General features: G+C 41.9%; 1 protein-coding gene across 1 annotated transcript; it reads left to right on the top strand.

The window, feature by feature from the left end:
* Positions 1-113: 113 nt before the first annotated feature.
* Positions 114-22,050, top strand: MAML1 (mastermind like transcriptional coactivator 1). Its single transcript, XM_058034948.1, has 5 exons — positions 114-492; positions 9,089-10,489; positions 12,455-12,715; positions 15,619-15,733; positions 17,734-22,050. The coding sequence occupies exons 1-5, from the start codon at positions 124-126 to the stop codon at positions 18,723-18,725; spliced, it is 3,138 nt and encodes a 1,045-aa protein (XP_057890931.1). The 5' UTR covers positions 114-123; the 3' UTR covers positions 18,726-22,050.
* The last annotated feature ends 1,419 nt before the right edge of the window (positions 22,051-23,469 follow it).

Genomic DNA, 23,469 nt, shown 5'->3' with positions numbered 1-23,469 from the left:
CGGGACGATCCCGGCGGGGAGCGCAGGTAAGGCCGGCGGGAGGGGCGGCGGAGGCCCCGCCATGGCGGGCGCCGGAGCGAGGAGCCGGTGAGCGGCGGCGGCCGCCCCTTCGCCGCCCGGCCCATGGTGCTGCCCCCCTGCCCCATGGCGGAGTTCGTGGTGCCGCGGCACAGCGCGGTGATGGAGCGGCTCCGCCGGCGCATCGAGCTCTGCCGGCGGCACCACAGCGCCTGCGAGTCCCGCTACCAGGCCGTGTCCCCGGAGCGCCTGGAGCTGGAGCGCCAGCAAACCTTCGCCCTGCACCAGCGCTGCCTGCAGGCCAAGGCCAAGCGGGCCGGCAAACACCGGCAGCCGCCCCCGGCGCCGCCGCCGCCCGCGCCCCCTCCGCCCGCCGCCGCCGCGGGGAGCGCCGAGAGGAGCGGAGCCAACGGGCTGGACGGCGAGGCGGCGAGCGGAGAGCAGCAGCACGGCCGCAGCAGCGCCCTGATCGCGGTAAGCGCCCCCGGGGCCGGCTGCTGGGGCCGGGGAGGGACCGGCGGTCGTGCCCGGCTGGCACCGGCACCTCTCGTCTGGAGCGGGATGGGGGAAGGAAAAGGAGCTCTTGCTGCTGCTGTGGTGGCCTGCGGAGCGAGGGCTGGGCTTGGGGCAGCTCTGCCGAGTGCCCTCTCTGCTGTGTTACAACTTCGCAAACGATAAGGGCTGTTTTGTTTGCGCTCGTCACCTCTGCACGCTGGAAGAGTGTAGAAAAACTGTGGCATGATGGGGTAGGGGTAGAGGCAGGATTTCTGTGATGCTTAAATCATTCAGAGTATTTTGTGAATCATATTTCTGGCTAATTCACCTAAAATGCCCCTGCAGAAACTGTCAGAGAGGTTTTAATACTGCGGTGCCTTTGGATTTTTGTTTGCTTAAGTTTTCAGTTTGGGGTGTCCGGGTTTTGTGGAGTCATTTGATAAGGATATGCTTCTTACTGGAGGGGGGGAGTTTTAAGACAATGTGTCTGTTAATTCTGGTTCATATTGGAAAGAATTTCAGTGGAAAGGCAGCTGCTTGTTTGCCGCTCACTCTAGTGGGTGTGAACACTATGAGAATCCCACTCCACCCATTAAAAACTGGCTTAGCTCAAAATCTTAATGTTTCTCTGGCTTCTCTAGCATTTCTGGTTGTCGGGACATATTCACATAGCCCTGTTTCTATATCAAGATAGCTATTGCTTAACTTATTCTGGGCCCTTTAAATATACTGCTGTGTGCTAATGTGTCAGTAATGTAGGTTAGTAGGATAACCTCTTAAAGGCTGCGTGTCCTAATACCTGTCTGCCTTAAAATCAGGTATTTTTAAATGGTGGCCTGCATGAAAATGATTCAGTAGCACTCTGAGTGTCTTTAAAAGGGGATGCTGGGTTAAACAAAGATATTCCCAGGTTAATAAATAGAATAAATAATATTTTTAGGGTGCTCTGTGTATTTGATTGTATTAGAAAGGAAGGAGGATGTACTTCTCTGTGTCTTGGACCTCATTTACTGTTTTTAAAATAGAATCACAATAGAGCTTTTATGTATGCTTGAGTGTTCAGGACATAATGTGAAATACTGAAGGGGGTTTATCTATGTCATCTTTACTGTGACCAGCACTAGGCTGCAGTTTGTAGTATTTACAAGATGAACTGAAAGTGTTACTTGACTGAATTGTTTCTGTTCTTGCTAAAACACCTATGAGACTCGAGGACTTGCTGACTGTTGAGAAGACTGAGGTCCTTGTGACACAGTTAGAGCACTTCAGAGGGCTGCTACAGAAGGGTACTTGAGGAAGAGAGGAAACCTTGTGCATTCCTGACACTGATTCTACAAAACTTTACAGTTAGCTGTTGTTTAGTAGACTAATCTTGAATGTAAACTTTTGTGAAAACAAAAATGACTCAAACTTGGTTTTTATTATCTAAAACCTTGGTGGAGGTTCTGTTTATTTCCTGCTGGGCTCTTGGGCTTTTTGCATATGGGGCTCTACCCCTTAATAATGTGTATTTTCATTACACTCAGGGCTCTTTAGCATGTCAAATCCTGTTGCTTAAACTGCCACCACACGACTTCATATTGATCTTCTGAAAGAAAGATGTCTCTAATTCATTGGTGTTGTTTCTCTTCAATCACTTTGGATGTGGATTTGATCTAATTAGCATCCATTATAATGAGGGCTCTCAACAGCAGTCGGTTCTGAAGTGCACTGCACATCGTGGGGGAAGCCCTTGTACAGGAAGCTGCTGCCAGTGGCCAATTTACACAACAGAAGAGGGGTTTAGTGGATGAATGACTCTTCCCCGGGCTGGCCTGCTGTTTCCTTCCTAGCATCCATGACTGTGAGCTTAATTGCAGCTGCTGATTCATCACCTCGTTACTGGGGTATAAAGTTGGTTTGCTTAGTAATTCAAGTCTTGGAAAAAAACACAACAACAACAGCACCTCTGCTGCTGATTTAATTCCTCTGGCCCAGAAGGTCCCTCTCTGGGTTGGTATTTTACATCTACCCATCGTGTTGCCATTATCAAGACCAAGCATGTGCTTTGAATGGGAAGGATATGGGCTTGATTTCCAGTGTTCAGTAAAGTTTGGATGAACACCAGAGCTGTCTTTTAAAACGTCCTGGACACATCCTTTCCAAAGAATGCTCTTAGCTCAGTGCAACATGCATTATATCAGCTGTTGCTGCTGTAGCAGTCCAGATTTTTCTGTGAAGCTGCATATGAATCTGCTCTTGGAAATTGGTACTTTATGTTGCCTGTTAATGAAGCATTTATTTTGGTCCCTGAAGGAGAGAGCAGTTCATGTAAAGGTGAAGGCTTTTTTGAGGTCTTGTAGCAGTAGGACATGAAGCTGCATTGCCCCAGGTGTGGGCAGTGTGGGCACTGCCAGGTGCTGTGCTGCTGAGCACCTTCTGTAAATCCACAATAGTCACAGGGAACAGGGTGGCACCACCACTTCCTCCTTAGTCTTGTATGATTTGTCACGTGGACAAAATCAGATATTTTCTCTTCCATTATTCTTTGCTCTGGTTTAGATCCTGAAGTTAGATGGATCTTGCTTACAGGCAGAAGTAAGGGATAGATTCTTCCTTGTTTTCTTATGAGAGAATACAGCATTGATACAGAAATACCTTGGATTATTTGTGCATCACGTAGGCCTGTCCTTCATTTGAGAAAAATGTTGAAAAACCTTCTAGCTTCCTACTTCTTAAAAACTTCCAGACCATTATTTAATGGGAAATCCAAATGGTGACATCTTCTTCCCATTTCTGTTCTTTAACATGACATTATTAGGGCTGTGTTCAAAGTAGAAGATGCTTGATATTTGGATAGTGTTTGCAGTGTTAATCTTCCATTTTTGAGAAACAGGGAAGTTGGGAAGAGATGGGGCTTGTCTCCTAGAACATTTTTTTCTCTGCCAGCTTCTGATAGATGAAAGTTCATCGAATAATGGTGTTTAAATTCTGTGCAAGAGAGAGTTTGGCTTCCTTACATTTCTGTGGTAGACAAAAAGGCAGTGGATGGCTGAGCTGAACAGAAGCTGTTTCATTGACATGTGAATGAGGAGAATGGCAAAGATCTGGATTTTCATTTCCACTCCTTGTTTTATGATATGGTGTCTTGGAAGGAGAGCTGCTCCCTATTTCTTACTGGGTTTTTTTCCCCCACCTGAGAGCAGTTGTTGTGCAGAGAGCTTGCTTTGTCTAGGACTGCCACAAAACCACAAACAGTATTTCTGGAATGAGCACAGAAGTCGAGTCAGTGGCCTGTCTTGAGAAGGCTTTGTGTTAAAGCTGAAGAGCAACTTTTAACATTTATTTGGCAGTGATAGATGTTTTGCATTAATATTAGTTAAACACTAAATTAAGCAAAGGCACCAAGTAAACAGTTTTAAATAAAATTGAAGTCCAAGGAGGGCAATGCAGTGTTTGTTGGTTGAAAGACCTAAAGTAATAAATTAAAGGGAATAGATTGTCCATAGTGTACTGACAAGTGTTAATGATGTTCCTCTAACAAAGCTCAGGCTGGTACTCTAACAGTTCAGAAGACCTCATTTTTGTGTAAGCTGTGGTATAGGGGTGTTAAATTGTGAAATTATGTTTTACCACAAAGATAGCAAATTATTTACATGTTATTTATATATAGCCATGGTGCAGTGTAGTCTTGCCACCATTGTTTGTTTTTGCTGACAAGTCTGATAGTTTGTTGCCCAACAACTCAGACAGGTTTTTCTTTGTCTCCTTTTAATTTTCTGTGAGGTATTGTTTTATGTTTGAAACATTTCCCTTGCCAGATTAGTTAGATATGCAGTGATGTTTCCTAAGTTGTAAGGATCTGGGAGTGACTGAGCTGCTGCTGCTGTTTAAGTTCAAGTGAGGTGGAGGATCCGGCATTGCAGCTGAAGGCACAGGAGTTTTTTTGATTCAGCAGAACAATTCCTGTAGCAGAAGCTGCCCCTTGTGACTAATGCAGGCTTGGGATATTTATAGACATGCCTATCCACAGCCCTTCTTCACTCCAGCAGGCAGTCACCCAAATACAAAAGTCTGCTGGAATTAAAGTAAAAATTAAAAAAGAGTCCAGCAGTTTGGTTCTGAAAGCACAGTGGAATGCAGGAACACATTGGGTAATAAAATGCTCTCCTTGCAGAGGGAGTGCAGCTTTGGAAGCTGAGGGTAGATGCACAGTAAAGGGGGGGTTCTTGCTGTGGGCTGTAGTCAGAATGTTATGTTTTCTATCCAAAATTCATACACTGCAGTGTCTGGTATTTGCATTGTTATTCCAGCTTAAGGAGCTGTCATCTTTGTCCTTAGTGAGGCAGGAGAGGACAATCAGTGTCTGTGGAGCACCTACTGTGCACTCTGGTACATGGGGGCTTATCTGTGCTGCAATACTGGCACTCCCATGGCAGAAAAATGAACGTATGCTGATTTGGTTTCCCCTTCTGGTTCAGAATGCTAGGAGCCATATTGGAGCTAGTTTTTTATTATGCTTGCAGTCTAATCTAGCATTTCTTCTTTGAAAAGGTCCAGCATTATGTTTCTCTTGCTTGTATATCAGGACAAGTTCTTGTAGACTTAATTCTGATATTGAAATGGTAAACTAATATGAAATGAAATACAAAAGATTAAAACTCTACTAAATCCTGTAAGAATATTTAAATCTCTGTAACAGATGCTTTAAAAAGCTAAATAAGAACATTACAGAGCCTGAGAGACACAGTATGATTACCAGATTTTTAAGAAGTTTCTTTTCTGCCATGTTCATGAGGTGGTTTGTTTGTTTGTTTTTAAATGAAACCTGCATACAGTTTGTATATCTATTTATATGTATCTGCCACCTTCAGTTTAGGTCTCAAAGTGTAAAAAAGTATTGGAATTTTGCAAAAGGACTTTAGCTGACTGTCCTCAGTTTAGCTGTTCTGAATGGTAAAGGATTTTTTGCTTTCAAACAAATAATGTAATCTAAACTTCCATGCCTGTTAAGTTCTAATGCATTGCAATGTCATTGGTTTCAGATTATTATCTAAATGTAGTTTCAGGTATTAAGTCCACACCAAAATAGTGAACACCAAACAAACAAACAAAAAACCCCACAAAACCAATCAGAACAACTTTGTACCACTGTTTTGATCAGTGATTCATGCCCCTTCCCACCAAGGCAGTAAGAGAGCACTGCCCTGGCCTCTGAAGTTTTGAATTCTGCCAGTGCTAATAGGCAAGCAATAGATTAAGTTTTCAAGCTTTTCTGGTTTCTTGTTGGGTTCTGTTGTAGTTCTTGGACAGCTTTTATGAAGTCAGTCAATTTGCCCCTGCAGTGAGACCACAGTAGGGCTGAGCACCATTGTGGTAAAGCTGGTGGGTTTAAGACAGAGATTGAATCTATCAAAATGCTTTGTGTGCTCTCTGTTTCTGCTGGAAGCTTTGTCATTTGCCTGGGCACAAATCCATCTCTGGCACTGCAGGCCTGTCTCCTTGTCAGTGTGTGAGTTCCATGGCCAGAGGCTGCTGTGTTGGACACCTTTTGTTGTCATGGATGCCACCTGGGCTTTGTCAGCTTGTGTTGTGTGCATGAGGAATGCACAGTTGAGCATGTGTGCTCCTGCCAAGGAAGTGTTTATGGCCAGTTGAGGACTGTGTGTTCTGCTCGCATGAATAAAATGCAGCTCAGGTGATGGAGGAGGTGCAGCCTGTGGCCCCTTAGTGGCTCTTTCACAAACTCTCTGAGCTGTCCTGGGCAATGGACTGAGGCCAGCTCACATCCCCTGCCTTGCACTGGTCCTATATTGGTATAAATACTTCAGATAAATGCTTTTGGGGTAATATTTTTAGGCATAGCTAGATAACAGTGATCTAGAAAGTTCCATCTTTTGTTGGAAAATTGAATAGGCTGAGAAAATGAGAGGACACTTCTGTATCTGATCTTGTGACAGTGGAAATTATTGGCTTAGTGTTACAAATAAAATTGATTGATTCTGCTGAGGAAATTATGGACAGCATACTGGAGGAACACTGTGCCTTACAGGATGGTAGTGAACAAAAACATTAAAGCTGAAGGGGGTTTCTTAGCGAGTAGCAAGCTATGCTTTACTTCATCCATGTGTTGGTTGGTTTTTTCATGAGTTTTGGCAGAAGAGAACAGGTTTTTCTTGCCTTGAGAACTCTGTTGGAGCAGCTTGATATGTAGATAGCTTGCAGTCTGACTTGTATCTCATATGCAGTTTGTTATTTTTCCCCTCAGACCAGATTATTTGGATAGACACAGACAAACTGGGGAGGAACTTAATCTCCCTTTTTTCTCCAAAGGAATACAGTTTTAGGTGAAAGGAGGATTTTGTCCCAAGCAACTTACAGTCAAAATGTCTCCAAGGATCAGATATCTGTGTGTTATGACTGTTAAAATCCATAGAGATCTGAGAGTTCCTGAGCTGGATATTAGGGCTCTGTGTCTTTCTAGACTGCAGTGAGTGTAGCTCACAAAACCAAGTTATATTTTGATGTAAGTTTTCAGGGAGTGAGTGGGGTTTTTCCCTAACTATTTAGAAGTAAGGAGGACCCATTCCCAAACTTTGAGTAATTTGACTCATCATATAACCTTGGGCAAGTTACTCATCCACCTTGAGCTTCAGTTTTCCTGGTGGGAGTATGAAGTAAACAATGGGAAACGCTGAAAGCCAAATGTTGTGATGGAGTTGAGTTTTTTTGCTCTCTGTTGTTGTGTCTTTTTACAAAAAAGTAAATTTCTGTTATTCTTTTGAGTTGAAAAATGCACTAGGGAGCTGCTACTCCAAGCTAAGGACCTGATGTTCAAATTAAGAGATTTCAAGTTCCAGCCTCCTCTCCAGATGTACACCTCACCTCATCCTACTCAGTCTTCTGCTGATCTTGCTATTCTGCTGCTATTTCCATGAGCCATCTAGAAGATCACAGTCTCCAGGGAAGCTGGAGTCTGTCCCACAGATAAAAATAAGGCTTTGCTGTTACCTATGCAAGCATTAAACAAATAGTGGGGGTTTTTTGCTGTTACCTGTGCAGTAATTAAACAGATGGTCTGGAGTTTCTTTGCCCCCAAAGATCAGCTCACTGTAGATGGTTAAAAAAAAATAGGAACAATTAACTGTGAACCAGTCCTTCTGTCTGTAAATCAAATAATGCTGTTGCTCAGGCAAGTGTGTAAAATTTTTCTGATAGTTTATGCTGGCCCTACATCCAGCCTCTTGCTTGAATGCTGAGATCTTGAGGTTTCCCATTTTTCCCTGGATGAGTTTTCCCCAGGGGTTAGTGGACTGCCCTGCAGGTAATATGAAAAGAACTATACTTGTCTTGAGGTTTGTTTGATGAGCTGCTTTCCTGTCCTCTGAGAGAGCTGTTGTTCAGTGACCCCACACCTCAGATGGTGGCTCTTGGTGGAGATTCCTGTCGAGGGTCCTGCTGAGATGTCCCAGGGTGTCTGACCCAGGCTGGGAGCTGATGGCAGCTCCCTCTCCCAGCTCCCCACGCTGCTGGAGCAGCGTCTCTGCCCTGCAGGTTTGTCTGCGTTGGTGGAGCGTTCCAGCACCAGCAAAGCTCAGATTTTTTTACAGAATGCACCTGAGGGAAGGAAAAGTTTATAGTCACCTTTGATGTGTGCAGGAATTCTGTTTTCAGATGCTTTTGAGGTCAATAGAAAGAACATTTTATTTGCAAGAATGCTGGCAAGAAGGAGAAGTTGAACAAAGGTGCTCAGGCTCTGGCTGTGAAGCTGCTGCTGTAGCCGCTGGTCGCTTCTAGGTGGCACCACGAGAAAGAGAATCTGTGCCTTCACCATCTGGGAGAGGCCAACTGTGGAGCTGCTTGGGGCTCTGGTGGTCAGAGCAGCTGGCAAATACTTCAGGAGAAAAGAGAAAAGGAATGAACTTGCTCTGCTGTGATAGAACTGGCTGAACTCTGAATTGCATTTTCCACAAGTGTGAAGCAATGGTCGCTAAGTGACAAATTGGTTTTGCTTCAGTGCCAAAAGTGTGATTGTGTACAAAATTTATATACACAGTTCTTCTCTAAAATATATTATCACAAGAGAATTACTTGTTTTTTCTAAATATTTAAGTGTGGGACTGCTTTATAAATATTTAAATGTGAGACTTATGAAAGAGTCTCATGGAACAATTAGACTGTATGTGTACATAGATCAAATAGAATACAGGTTTTTATTCTCATCTGAAATTTGATTCTTAACATTATTTAATGTTTTTCTCCTTTTGAATAGGAAAAATCATAACATATTCCAGTTCACAGCCATTTTTCAACTTTTTGTTGTCAGAGTACTTGGCAGCTTCTAGTTTTGTCTGAAGGAGGGGGTGTCTATTTAAAGTAGTACATGTTTTTTGAAAAATTTCTGTGAGAGATTATAGTGAGGAAGTAATCTCATGTGCTGACTTGTAAAACAAAATGTTACCAAAACAAAGATGCAATCTTTGATTTTTTTTTCTGAAATGTTTTGTTCAGAGCAAGACAATGTTCTGGTAAGAAATAAAAATCCAGATTTATGTAACATAAACTACATAACTAAAATATTCCTTTTCTTTTTCAGCAGCTCCATGAGACTGTGAAAAGAAAGCTTGATAGTGCTGCTTCCCCTCAGAATGGAGACCAGCAGAATGGCTATGCAGATGTGTTTTCTGTGTCCAAGAAACTGCGTCGTGAGGATGGTCTGGGAGTGAGTGGTTCTTCCAATGGAATGCCCCCTGTGTCTCCACTCCATCATCTTGACAAGAAATCTGGTACTGGTGATACCTTACAACTTAATGGGAAGCATCCAATGGGGCTCGATGGCATCAGCAAGAAGTGTCTTCCAGATTCCAGCCTGCAGATGAATGGAGGTGGTGATGCTGATGATTCATTTCCTCTGAGTTTGAACAAAGAGCTGAAGCAGGAGCCTGTAGATGAGCTTCCCTGTATGAATCCTGTAGCAGGGGGTTCTATATCTCAGAATAACCTGATGCCTGATCTTAACCTAAATGAGCAAGAATGGAAGGAACTTATTGAGGAGCTCAATAGATCAGTGCCCGATGAAGACATGAAGGATCTCTTTAATGATGACTTTGAAGACAAAAAAGATGCAGATTCTTCAAATTCAGCTGCACAGACTCCATTACCACAAGATATTAACATAAAGACTGAGTTTTCCCCAGCACCCTTTGAACAAGAGCAGCTGGGATCTCCCCAGGTTAGACCAACTTCTTCAGGTTCAGCATTTATTGGTGCTGCTTCTGTACCTGTAAGTGCCGCTTCTACAACGGTTGTTAGTTCTCAGGCTATGTTCCAGCCTTCCAGTCAGTCAATGACTGAAAATCCTAATCAGCCCATGATGCAGGCATCAAACCACTCTCAGAACATCCAGAGGCCTGTGTTGTTACCTGGGAAGTGTGCAGGAAGTGCCAAAGAAATGTCTTCTGCTCATCAACTTCAGCAGATTGCTGCCAAGCAGAAGAGAGATCAGATGTTGCAGAACCAGCAACAAGCTTCACAGGTCCACCAAGCAAATCAGATGTCAACGTGGCAGCAGCCTGGGCCTTCCCATAGTCCACTGGCTGTCCCATATACCATGGAAAATCCTACTAGCCCATCAGTTTATCAGCCAGACTTCAACAATCAGAAACTCATGATGCCTAATTTGGGAAATAAAAGCTCACCAAGAGCTGGAGGCAATTATCACGTGAACATTTTGGGTCATCAGCAAAACAGCTTGAACCAGAACCCTGTGAACAGTCAAAGCTCTATGCTGGACTATGGGAACACCAAACCTCTTTCCCATTACAAAGCAGAGTGTGAGCAGGGGGTGGCAGTGCCTGGGCAGAACAAGGCTCCCATGCTGGCATACATCCAGCAGCGCCAGCAGCCACCACTGTCCCATGTAGGTGACGACCAAAATGGGATGATCCTGTTGAAACCCAAGCCTGGAAACATGACCTACCGACTGCCACATGGTCAGGTGAATGTCCTGAGTTACCTTTGCTCTGTAGCAGATTTAAGGGTCTTGGGTAGGTAAGGCTGGAGTGCAGATTCCTTGGTATAGTTTCAAATGTTTCCATTGATTTTAAAGAGAAAAATCCTATATATCCTATATACAAGAATCTTAAACAAGAATCATGAGGTCTTTTTTCCACTGGGGACAGTTTTTAATACTGGGTTCTAGGTCATGTAACGTGTGATTTCCAGCTTAATATACTTTGTGGGCAACAAATTATGTCGTGCTTCACAGAAGCTTCTACTTACAAAGATAAATAGATGCTTTGTAAACTTTTGACTAAAATAACTTGTATAAAACTGTAGTGTTACACAGTGTTCTCAAAGAAGCTTTGATTTCTTTACCTTGTTTTTAGTCCCTGCTTGTGTCAGAGTTGGCTTACTATTAAAAGACCTACTTTTGCAGAGAGGTGGAAGTGGGGGCTGCATTCCTGATTTCTTGGGTGTTCCGTGGAGCCTTTCAGTTCTATGGATTTTTATTGGTGAAGTCTCTGGGCATTGGGGAAGCATGGCATAGGAGAGAAATATATCATTAAGAATGAATAATGGCAATGTTTGTTTGCTTGAAGCATATGCTTCAGGTTTTTAACAGAAAATTCCAGATGGTGCTCCTTTGCCTTGTATAAAACTTACTACAGGTATGCTGCAGGTGAAAATGTCTGTAGTAGTGGGTGGAAGTTTAGACTCATTGGATTCTGTAACATGTACCTGCAATGCACATACAAGAGGGCTTGTTGAAAAGAAAAGGTATTTGATTAAAGTTCCTCCAGCAAAAACTGTTTGAGATCCAACTCAAGTCATATGTTCTCTCAACAAAACAGAAAACCTGTGAAAAAGCTCTGATTAGTCTGTGATAAAGACCACACCAGTGTACAAATAGAAATTTGAGATCAATGTGTGCTTCATAAAAAAAAAAAAAAAAAGGATCTCTTGGAAAGCTGGCAGAAGTAACAGTCTAACAGCCTTTTGATGGAAGAAGGGTAGAGATGATTGTGTGTGCCACATCTCCCCCTCACTGAAAAATGTGAGGGTGACCTTGTGTCTACACTGCCACACTTGCACTGAACTAACAGAAATACTGATGAAAGCTTTGGGAGAATTTCTCAAAAGCTTGCACACAGAACAACTTAGTGCAGCATTCCTTGTATTTGGCTTGTGATTCCTTATGAAACTGCAGAGTGAGAACCAACAGCCAAACCCATTAGCTGATTGCTTAAATTAAATGTAATATTTGTTTGTGTAATTAGAGATGAGGCTGAACTGTGCTTTAAAATGATGAAAACTGTCAAATTTCAAAGGGATTTGCTGGTACTAGGAGGGCTTTTGAATGTTCCATGTTATTTTTGCTTATCCCATGTTCCAGTCTCAGAAAAAAAGGACAAAAAATGCAGACTTAAAAAAAAACTAATAATATCAGACTTATCTCTAGTAGTATTTTTGTCTGTAGTGTGTGGTGATGGTTGGATTGCTGGAAAAATACTTTAAGAATCATTTTGACCAATGGAAGCCTTCTCCCCTTCACCTGCAAATAGTAAATTCTCTGATATTAAAAAAAAAAAAGCAGCTTTAGGATGAGAGACATAAACACTTGCAGAATGAACTGTTGACAGAAGAGGCAGGATTTCAATAAATGCTTTGTATAACAAAAATATCAAATGTAGTGTTTGAAAAACTGCTTCTAAAATAAACAGAAGCTGGGGTGTTTGATGAGCAGTTTGTAAGTGCCTGAAAAAAAGCACACAGAGCTATACTGACCTGTTTGAGCTGGAAATTGGGAGGAACTTTGAGACTGGAGTTAAAGCCTCTATTCCTAAATGTTGTGGGGCTTCTGACCCTAACTCCAAACTGACAGTTCTGTGTCTGGTGCTGTATAGATGTGAAGAAATTACTGCATTTCTGTAACTTCTATTACTTTTCCTGTGTTCTGCAGGATCAGAACCCTGCTCCTGCTGTTCCTCGTGTTCCTGTTTCTGTCCCAGGCCCTGGGGTGGGTGCCCAGGCTCCAAATGTCACCATGGCAGGTAACCACAGCAGCTCAGCTTATCAGCAGCAAGCAGCAGTGATGAAGCAACACCAAATGCTGATGGACCAGCAGAAGCAGAGAGAGCAGCAACAGAAGCATCTGCTCATGGAGCAACAGAAGCAGCAATTCCTAATGGAACAGAGGCAGCAGCATTTGCTGGCAGAACAGGTGAGAGGGGCCAGCTCTCTGTTTTTTAATTTGTACTGCTTTGCTCAGGTGCATGAAATAGCATTTGATGTTTTAGAATCAGAGAATAGTTTGGTTGGGAAGGACCTTAAAAATCATCTCAGTTCTAGCTCCTCTGCCAAGGGCAGGGACACCTTCCACTAGACCAGCTTGCTCCAAGCTCCATCCAGCCTGGCCTTGAAACATTTCCAGGGATGGGGCAGCCACAGCCTGTTCCAATGCCTCACCACACTCACAGTAAATAATTTCTTCCTAATATCTAATCTGAACCTAACCTGCTTCAGATGGAGGTCTTGGATTCCCCCTTGCTCTATCACTTCATGCCCTTTTGAGACAACTTCCCCCTCCAGCCTTCTTATAAGCCTCCTTTAGGTACTGAAAAGTGCTCTAAGGTCTCACTGAATCATCTGCCCATCAGAAGCTTTATGAAGGGAGGAAATTATAGTCTCCTCTGAACTGAAAATGTATGACAGCCCCTTTTATGGGGAAGGTTGTAGTAGAATATGCAGGATTGTGGAGCTATGGCTGTGCCAAGTCCTAGCCAATGGCTCTTTTATCACCTGGAGACATCCTGATGAAATTGAGATGTCAATAGAGGGGACAGAAAAACCCCCTGAGTTCTGAAGCCAGTGTAGATAAAACATATAAATGTGGTTGGCAGTGTATGAGTGTTGGTAAAGATATGTTTTTGATATTTTGGTTAAAACAATTTGGACTAAGGGAATACTGTGGGGGAATTATATTATTAAAGACTGAAAGAAAATGCCCAAATCATCAATAAAATCACATCTTCTCTATGAGTTATGTGATCTGTAAGCTTAGAATGCTTTAATAAATCAGTCAGTCTTTGGTGACTTGTATATTAATATAAAATATCAAAGATGAATAATCATTACTCTCCAGAATGTTAACAAACAGGTATTCTTTGAGAGCAGGTGGGAAAAAGGAAGTATGGGGTGTGACCTCTTGTTTGTGCTTTTGCATGTCTGGTGGATGGTGATTGTTAGAGCTTTGTCAGAGCTTTGTTAGAGCCCTTAGAGCTGTGGCCCAGTACATTTCCTTAGGACAATAATGGACAGAACAGGTGTCAGACCTCTCTGAACACTGGGGAGGTGATAAGTAGCATATCTCAAAAATAGCATTAAAATATAATTTTCCTATATATTTGCTTCTGCTTTGCCAGCACATGTTGCTGTAGTAAATATCAATATTATGAAAATACTTCATTCATGTCCTACTTGTGGTAACTACAGTTAACTTGGGTAATTTCCATTTTTCTATAGTGATACTGAGACTCTGGTCCCAGATAAGGAGTGGCTTTGCCTTGGAGCTGAACAGCTTTAGACATTGCATTTGCCACATTTACTGGCCTTGTGCTGCCTAGTCAAGCTAGGTCTTGTTAGCATTCTGATTTGATATTTGTTCCTTTGGATACACATGATACTGCATATAGTTTTACAAAAAGATTTCTGAATCTGCTGATGTCTGCTTTGCAGGAAACTTGTAGTCTCAGGTAACTCCAGTGCCATTCCCTGCCACTATAAATTTGTCTTTTCACTTAACCTTATGTGTATTTTTTAATTTTCTTCTCCAGGCCAGGTTCTACAGTTCTTGGTTTTTTTCAGAGCTATGGCATCTCCTGTTGGCTTCTGTGGTCAGCCTCTTTCAGGTCTGACTGGTCCTACAAGCAGCAGGTCCTCTGTCAAGCAGCCTGCCCTCTTCATTCCTGTGCGTGTCTCAACAGCTTCTCAGCTGGAGACATTTGGGAGGGGTGGTACTGATGTGTATCTGCTGTTTGTTACATTGCACCGGTCTCTTCTCTAAAGGCTAGTGCTTTGTGTCTTTACCCCAATACTTTTGGAGGAGAATTTCTGTCCCCTGCTTTGCTCTATGTAACTTTTTGGTTAAGTAGTTGTGCATTGTATCGCTACTTAGTTATGTCAGAATTTCAGTCTGGCTGAAGGTATCTGTGGAAGAAGAGACAGAAATGCTGTGCCTGATACATTTCATATTGTGAAAGCACCCAGATGGCTGTTAACACTGTCAAAGTCTGAGCCTACTGACACTACATCTGCATTCCCCTCAAGAGTTTAAATTTCATTTTCCCCCAAAGTTTCCTAATAGAAAATTTGCTTGGTTTATTTTTCAAATGGTTTGATCATAAAATAGGTATGGGTTGAATCTGCTTTTATTTTGAAGAGGTACAATTATTTTGTATCATGAGTAGGGTTTGTTTCAGTTGATCAGTGCATTGCTGAGAAAGTGGTTTGAAACAATGGTTGCAAAACTTGTAGACTTCTATTATGGACTTAGTTTTGCAGTTTTTCATAATCCTGTAGGAAAACCTGTGATATATGATAATATGGATTTGTGTGTATCTTTTCATATTTGCAGACAAGGACTAGAAAGTATTTACATGTTCATTTTTTGATGTTTCTGACTTGAACTTTTATTGATTTTAAAGAGAGGTCTAAAATGTATTGATTTGGAAATAAAGACCAAAAAAGTAATTGTGGTTTTTTTTAATACACGCACTTCTGCTCTTTTTGTCTTTAGAGTGTTGCTAAAAATGCCTGTTGATTACATTACTGATTAGGAGACTGTCATCTCTGAAAGGCTTCAGACATGCACTGCAGTAACTCTTGTAGTACATGCTGTTGTTTTTGAGATCCTGGTCTTGTCACTCATCAGATTAAACTGACTGGGTTTGAGCCTTGAGAACAAACTCTGAAGTGACAAACTCTGAAGTGGTGCAGTAGGGCTGCAGAAGCCCCTTTGATTACCAGCTGTGCATAAAAGTATGCAGACAACTTGTTTTTCTCCAAGATAGCCCTTGGAAACAGCTGGATCTGTGTCTAAAATATCTTGCATGGGGCGTTTTTCAGGAGAAGCAGCGGCAGCAGCAGGAGCAGCAGCTGCAGCGGCACCTGACGCGGCCGCCGCCCCAGTACCAGGATCAGGCACAGAACCCCTACCAGCAGCAGGTTGGACAGTTCACAGGTGAGTAAACATGGCAGTTCCAACAATAGCAGAAAAAATACCAGCAGTGAAAAACAAGGTGTCTTCAAATTTCCTGGATTGGATAGCTTTTAATTAATTTATTACATGTCACTGTGCCTTAAAAGCTCTTGACCTATACTCTGATTCAGTTGCAAATTAACAGCTTCCCTGGTCGCAGGTATCTGGGACAACTTAAGCTTCTGTTCTTAATGTTGTTTGGGAAATGAGTAAAATTTTTAATTACCTTCATTGTTCTGCAGGCCTTTTTTGTACTTCTATTTCATTATGCAGGTTGGAAATCTCTATCTTTGATATATTAAGATTCAGAGGGTTTTTTTTCTGAAGGCTGACATCACTACTGCCTGTATCTATCACAGGCCCTCATTAAAGAAAGATAAGTGGTGTGTTATTTCTCTCATCTCTAGGATGAGTTTAAAAGTCTTTAACATTTTTATCCCTGCTACATTTAAAAGGGAATGCAGTTTAAATTCTCTTCATTATATGTGAAGTGTCCTATGTGGGTTTTTTTGTGTGAGAAACAGCTTAGTATGTCTGTAGTGTATTAATTCTGTTAAATTTCCCTTCATTTTGTTTTCTCACTCTCCATGTTCCTGCAGAAATAAATACTGGAGGGGTAAGATGCAAATGGAAATGTAATACCCTCACCCTGTCAGTGTTTGTGCCTGTGCAGCTACAATTGGGTTTTGTTACTTAACTGAAAAAACTCAATGCCAATGCAAAAGGATTGTGTGCTAACATAGGCATCAGTAGCATCCTTCAACTATTGCACTGAAATATTTTTTATGTTGCCACCTTTCTACAGAAAGATAGGCATGCAGCTGTTAGAAATAGAGTAGGTTTTGCTATAATGAACATCAGTACTATTAAAAATATTTTTCTTTGTGATGATGATTGCAACTATTTTTTGCATCTTAAATCCTGATATGTGTGCTGTCTCTTCACTGTAAATATTGTCACAGTAAGACTCTTCCCACACCCATCATTCCCTCGACACTGATGTTTTCATTATGTACTTTGTTGATAATTAATTCAATATAATTTGAATTTATTCTTGATAATTCTGGTTTTACTCAGATAGAATGTTAGTAATAATGGAGATCCAGTATTTCTCAGCTATCATAAAATATGAAAAAATTCTGCAGCTTACTTTCAGTTTTGAAAGTAGAGAAATTATAGGTGTAGGAAGGTTTCCCCTGGTCGACTGCAAGGAGTGTGGGGGGTGTTACAAGCACTACACTTTACAGAGCTTTTCTGCTTTTTTTGCCTCAAATCGGGGGCTGCTTCTTCTACAAGAAGAAATTTTGAACTCAGAATTTGCAATAGCAAAGGATCGTATTTGGTTTGATGAGAAAACATTTTTCCAAATCACCTTGCTTGGCTGTCAGCACTGCGTATTAACATACTGAATACTTGACTGTGAAAATCCAAAAGATACTTGACCAAAAATTTCTGAATTAGATATTTCTATCTTAGATAAATAGAAGATATTCCTAGAATTGGGAAAATGCAGAACTGGCAACCCTATGGTTGTATGATAAGACATGCACTCTTGTGTATGCATGGAATGACTGACAGTGTGTGTGTGTGTGTGTGTGTGCAGTAAGAGGTATTTTTAACAGCTTAGTAAATTGAGCATGCACTTCAAAGTATATGTGTTTACCTTTGTTCACAAAGAAATATCAGAGTCCTGCCTTTAAAGTCATAATTTTTTTCAAATTAGTGATGCTGAACTCTTAGAAGTGGTATTCAGATTTTTTTAGGACATTGGCATATCTGTGTTTGAGATCAAGGTGGAGGTGCTAACTGGAGCCGCAGTTGACACTCTTTAATTAAACTCCTGCTCTCTGTGTGTTGCTTGCAGAGGTCAATTTATACAAATGCAGCTGCATCTCTCTTGTGGGTTATTGTGCCTGCAAGCCGGGCTCAGCTCTGGTTGAACCTGAGGTATTTAATGAACAAAATATTTCTTTGTATTTCAGGGTCATCTTCAGCCATGCCCGGGGTCAGTAATTTGGGACAGTCCAGCTCCGGCAGCCCTCGGCTGTTTCCTCAGAGCCAGAACATGATTCAGATGGGACCTGGACACGCTCCTGTTGCTCCACTGCAGTCGGGCTCCAGCCAGCAGGAGCGGGGGGTGTCTCAGTACCCCGGCATGCAGAACATGCAGCGTGGGGGGTTGTACAACCTGGCACCTGGCATGAGCCAGATGGTTTCCCAGCACACGGCCCCGAGTGCCAACGGACAGACCCCCATGCAGAGACAGGGCAGCTTGGGCCAGGGCGCTGCCGTTCCCGCTGCCTACGGGCAGAACACCTTACCAAACTCAAATATTTCTCAGCAGCACAATAAAGGTGCACTGAATGCAACCTTGTCTAAGCCACAGATGGCAAGAGTACCAGCTGCTATGGGGGCTCAAAATCCATCTTGGCAACACCAAGGTATCCCTAATATTAACAACCAGACACAAGCAAACAGTGGCTTAGGACCATTTACTGCCAACTCCTCTTTCCACATGCAGCAGACACATCTAAAGATGTCCAACCAGCAGTTTGCCCAGGGAATGCCTCAGGTAAGCCTAAGCACCAGCAGGCCCATGACCTCGATGAACGCTGCCGTCTCTGGGCAGATGCTGTCGTCCTCTTTGGGAGCGCAGCCGCGGACAAACGCGCCCGCGCAGCAGCAGGTACCCTCACAGCAAGTCCTGCCTGGCATCAACCAGACTGTTCCAGACCTGAATGCTTTCAACCAGAACCCAAATCAGCAAATTCCCAACAGAGGAAACCTTCACTGTAGCCAAGGGTACCCTGTGAGGACGACCAGTCAGGAGCTGCCTTTCGCCTACAGTGGCCAGTCAGGCAGTAATGGACTTCAGAACTTAACTGGTGACACAGATCTGATAGACTCTTTGCTGAAAAACAGGACTTCAGAGGAGTGGATGAACGATTTGGATGAGTTGTTAGGAACTCATTAAAATGGGGGCGGGGGTTCTACTTTTTTTTAATTATTTCATGAGATGTAAACAACTCTTGGACCAAAAAACCTGTGGCATTGAGGAGACTTGCAGGCATTAGAGGTAAATGGTTGGGAAAAAGACTGGAGCTGCTTCTCACTGAGCGTTGACTCATGGTCACGGCGCACCAAGCAGGTCTGCAGGAGGAGTGCGCTTTGGCTGCGGTCTCTGAGGAGTCGCACACTTGAACAGGTCAAAAAATGCTGTGTCCTGGCCAGCCTTCCAGAAATCTCACTTGCAGTGTTCTAAGACTAAATATTTTAATTATTTAAAACAAAACAAAAATTCCATAGAACTAGTGCAGAAAGAACGCAAATAGTTGCACAAATTGTGTTTAGGGCTTAGTCTGCAGCTATTACTTGCAATAATTTTGTTCATAGCTTGACATGCTGTTATAGTACTGTCCATCAAACTTCTGATTTTTGTTTGAGAAGAGGCTGTATGCACCTGAGTATGCTTGCAAAATGTTTGGAATTGTTTCTTTTCCCCATTGCTGAAGCATGTGCCTGTACTCTCAGTAAGCAAGTGATACTTCACAGTAAATATTTCTAGATGCTGGTAATAGATGAGAAAAAGTATTAAAACCTGGCCAGTTAGTCTAGATAGTCATCTTCATAGATTGTAGTCTTTTAAGCTGCAGTTTGCACTCTGTTGTAGAGAGGCACAGTTCTTGGCTTGTACCTTGCTGTGTTTAAAGGGGGAATTTCTTATGGGAGAACTTTTAAACTATAGTAGGTTTAACATGAATTGTAAAGCCATTTACTTTGCACCTGTTTCTTCATAACTTATTTCCAAAGGTAGTTGTATTTAAATGAAGGCTTTGCTTCATGACAGCTCATCTAGTTTTCTTTGTTGTAAAAAGTAAAACTAACCTTTGAGAACAGTTCATCCCCCAGAGTTAGCAATGAGCACAAGACTTTGTCACTTCAGGATAAAAATGAGGAAAAAAGAAGTTGGCTGGGAGGTGGAAAGTCCTTATTAGCAATAATAGCACAGGCAGCCTGGGAGAATACTTGTATCAGGGTTGCTCCGATGTGGAAGTCTCCCCCTTTAAATGCTTTGTTTTTTTTTTTTTAATACTGGCTTACAAGTTTGATAATCTTTCTATAGACTGGTGGATTTACTTTTTTAATATCCCTTGAAGCAGATGCTGTTCTTCAGCTCAGCCCAAGGAGACCTCTTATCCATATGTTGGGGTTGGTCCCAGAAAGGACAAAAACCACCATGGGAACAGTCAGTGTTCCAAAGTCCTTACTCTCTACCAAAAAAATCTTTTATCCACCAACAAACCACCTTGCCTTAACGTTTATTTTAAAATGAAAATAAAGTTGAAAGCTTTTGTTTTAAATGCACAAATACCTCTTCCCTTTCTAAATCCACTTTCTTGGAAAACTCCTCTAAACTTTCTAACCAAACCCAGCATTGTGATTTAAAAGCAATTTCCTTCAACACAGACTGGCTTCACCAGGAGTTTTCTGCATTGCAGAATTGTGAGAGAGGGTTTTTTCCAGAGGGGGTGAAGGGAAGGTAAAGATATCATTGGTTTCAAAGAAGGAAAATATTTTACTGTATCTGCAGCTCCTTTATGAGACAATTTGCACTTTTGAAAACTGCTTTTTTAACACTAATACTTTAACCCTTTCCAAATATGCATGGAACATGGTTTGTCCAGCACACTTAGCTAGTGTGGATGAATTCCGCTCTGTTGATCAGATTTCCTATTTTATCATGTTGAACTGTTGATGAAAGATGTGCATTGATCAGTGGATCCCACCTTTGAACAGTGAATAAAACTTCACTGAAGCAGGCTTAATCCCTCATAGAGCTTTTGAAAAGATAACAGAAAGATTGTCCTTGGATGGGAAGATAAAGATGTTGGTGACTTTGGTTGTTGACACTTCTGATATTTTCTGGAATAAGTAGTTGAGATGCAAATAACTGATGCTAGCTTTTCTCATACTGGCAATCTAAGAAAAGAGCTAGTGAGCTTGGTTTACTGTTAAGTTAAACCAAAAACTGGTCCAAGGTAAGTGTCATTAGAAGAGTATAGATATAAACTAGCAATGTCAGGGGAAGGAGTGTTTGCTGTATTTTTAATTTTAAGGGTTAACTTTGCACCAGTGTGCCTTCCCTACCTGCCGGGGGTGCTTGGGACCTCAATTTCAAGTGACATCCTTCCATGTCACTGTTTTTTTCTCCCCCTTACAAACACTTAACAGAAATAACAGGGTAATAGGATTCAGCTTTTCTTTCTCCCTGTTTAGGTTGTGGTGAAATCTGCTCTGTTTTCCAGTAGATTTTGCACACAGACTTGATTCTGAATAAGTTAAAATACAATCCATCCAGTTATGGTTTCTTAATTGGAGGAAAAGAACATCTGCTGTTTGCATTGTTACTACCAAAAAGGCAATCCAGCAAAATGTCCAGGAAAAGGCAGGTGTGCTCTTTCCTCCACTGTTTCTGGAAGCTAAGGTGGATATTGCTCTGCTTGACCAGAGGGTTTGTTCAGGAAGGTATCTGGGTTTGATGACAGGGCCTTTTCATGGTACTGTTGGAGTAAAATTAGGTGTGATTCGACAAACTGGCTTGTAATGCCCATTGGTCTCCGTGGGTGAACAGGATCCAAGCTGTCCCTGTGCACAGAACACGGTGCCACGAACAAGGTTGGAACAGTTCAATGGAAATGAAAATATGGTTTTGATGTATGTGGGTGCATGGGCAGGGCTGGGCTCTGCCCTGGTGCCCTGTAATGTGTCACTGGCTGTGTCTGCACTCGGGCTTTCCATTTGCTGCAGCTTCAGAGCAATAAAACCAATCTCCCCTGAACTGAACCCAGCCGGCCGCCCATGGCTTTATTTATAAACTGCGGTTTTGGTTGGGCAGGCAAGGTGAGAGTGTCACTGTGCAACATCCACTGCCTTCCAAAAACCACGATCCAATTGAAAAGGGTGCTCAAAATTTTGTTATACACATTTCCTTTGTGTAAATAAATGTTTACAATTTTATATTAAAGATTTGAATAAGAGTTAGATCTTCTGACTGTATATTTTTTACTTTTTATAGATTTTAAAACTATAATTCTTTATATATGTGTTTGGGGGGTATTATGGTAAGTTTTATGCTTGTAAATGGAGAACAGTTGAATTTGATGCTAACCTTTATGAATTTTTGTCATTGAAATGTATAAAGAGTCCATTAATCCCCTTATTCTTTTACTACAATTACTGGTGCACACCAAAAAGAAATCCTTCACTTCTGTTTTATCATTATAAAATAAATATTTTGCTAGTGTATTAAATATACATGGTGTGACTTTATACATTTGCATGAGCCTAGCAGAGTTCAGCATTGTCATTCCTAGTGAGCTGGTTTCTTCCCTTCATCCCAACATACAGTTTTTGCTCAGCCTGTTTATTACCAAGGCTAAAATTCTGCTGCTGTGTCTTAACAGTTCTTATGGTTTCAGAAAGTCCATTTAAACAGGCCAGAACTGGATAAAGGGGCCTTAGAAAATGTAACTTTGAAAATCAGGCTTTATGCTACTCCCACTGCTTCCGGGCTTTGGTGTTTTTTTTTTTTTTTTCTGGAATGCATTGTAGGCCTTAAGCTGGGAAATTCAGCTGCAGAGGTGGTTGTTAATAGTGAAAAAGATGTTAATAACAACCTCACATGTGCAAAATTGTAGAGTTCCAAAATATGCCAATTCCCTCAGAATAACAGCCTTTAGAGGTTCAAACTGATTTCCTCAAGACTTGTCTGATGGAGGCACATGGCACACACAGGAATCCAGCTGAGATGTGGGACACGTGCTGCAAGCAGGAACTGATGTTTCTGAACCAGGAACAAAGTTCTGGCAGCAGGGTGTGTTGTGTGGAGGTCTTGGCTGAAGGCTGCTAAAGTCCCATAGCCCCTGCCCAGCTTCAGACATTGGTGGTCATTCTGCAAGCTTTGGTGTCATTGTGCAGATGTGTTTGCAGCCCCTGGCTTACCACAGTGTATTTTTCATGTGTTCCTACTCTACAAGTTTTGTGTTCTGTTTGGGAGAGGAGGAAACCTGTAACTTCAGAAGTTTATAAAGAGCCAAATGTAACAATCAGCAGCAGTACCAGAATCAGCTGCTTTCAGCCATGGGGAACCATGAGGTTACATTAATTTTTGCTTTATTGTCTCATTAGAAATGCTGCATTTTTTTTATTGTTCAGTGAAACAGAAATTTGCTAAGCCATCCTCCACTGAAATGACATATGTGGTTTTCAAAAGATTTTAAGGAGTCAGTGGCAGCTTGTCACAAACATTTACTCAGAAACTGATTTTTATTTTCTTGATGCCAGTGTTTTTCCTGGGAGTAATGGAAATCTGTAATGAAAGTTTTCTCAAGCCTGCATTGTTTGTTGAAATATGTTGTAAGGAGACCCTGGTGGCATTTCCCCTCTGACTTTTACATTGGACACCACAGATGAAATCTTTGGTCACCAATAGGTTCAGGTAAGGTTAACTTTTAGGTTTTAGTTGTATTTAGTCTGAGTCTGCTGTACCTTGGAGGGTCTGAAGTCACATCATATGAGTTTTTTAGAGAGAGGGAGTGGTTTTGTTATTCTACATGGGTGGTTATATATAAAAAGTGTAACATTGGATATTTGATTGATAAACTGAATTTTCAGCTTGATGAGCTGTCACAATGGGGTTTTGAAGCAATGAAGAGCCA

Source organism: Melospiza georgiana, chromosome 15 (genome assembly GCF_028018845.1).
Source record: "Melospiza georgiana isolate bMelGeo1 chromosome 15, bMelGeo1.pri, whole genome shotgun sequence".
Classification (NCBI taxonomy): domain Eukaryota; kingdom Metazoa; phylum Chordata; class Aves; order Passeriformes; family Passerellidae; genus Melospiza; species Melospiza georgiana.
The sequence above is the reverse complement of the archived record's forward strand: the minus strand, read 5'-3'. Positions and strand labels throughout refer to the sequence as shown.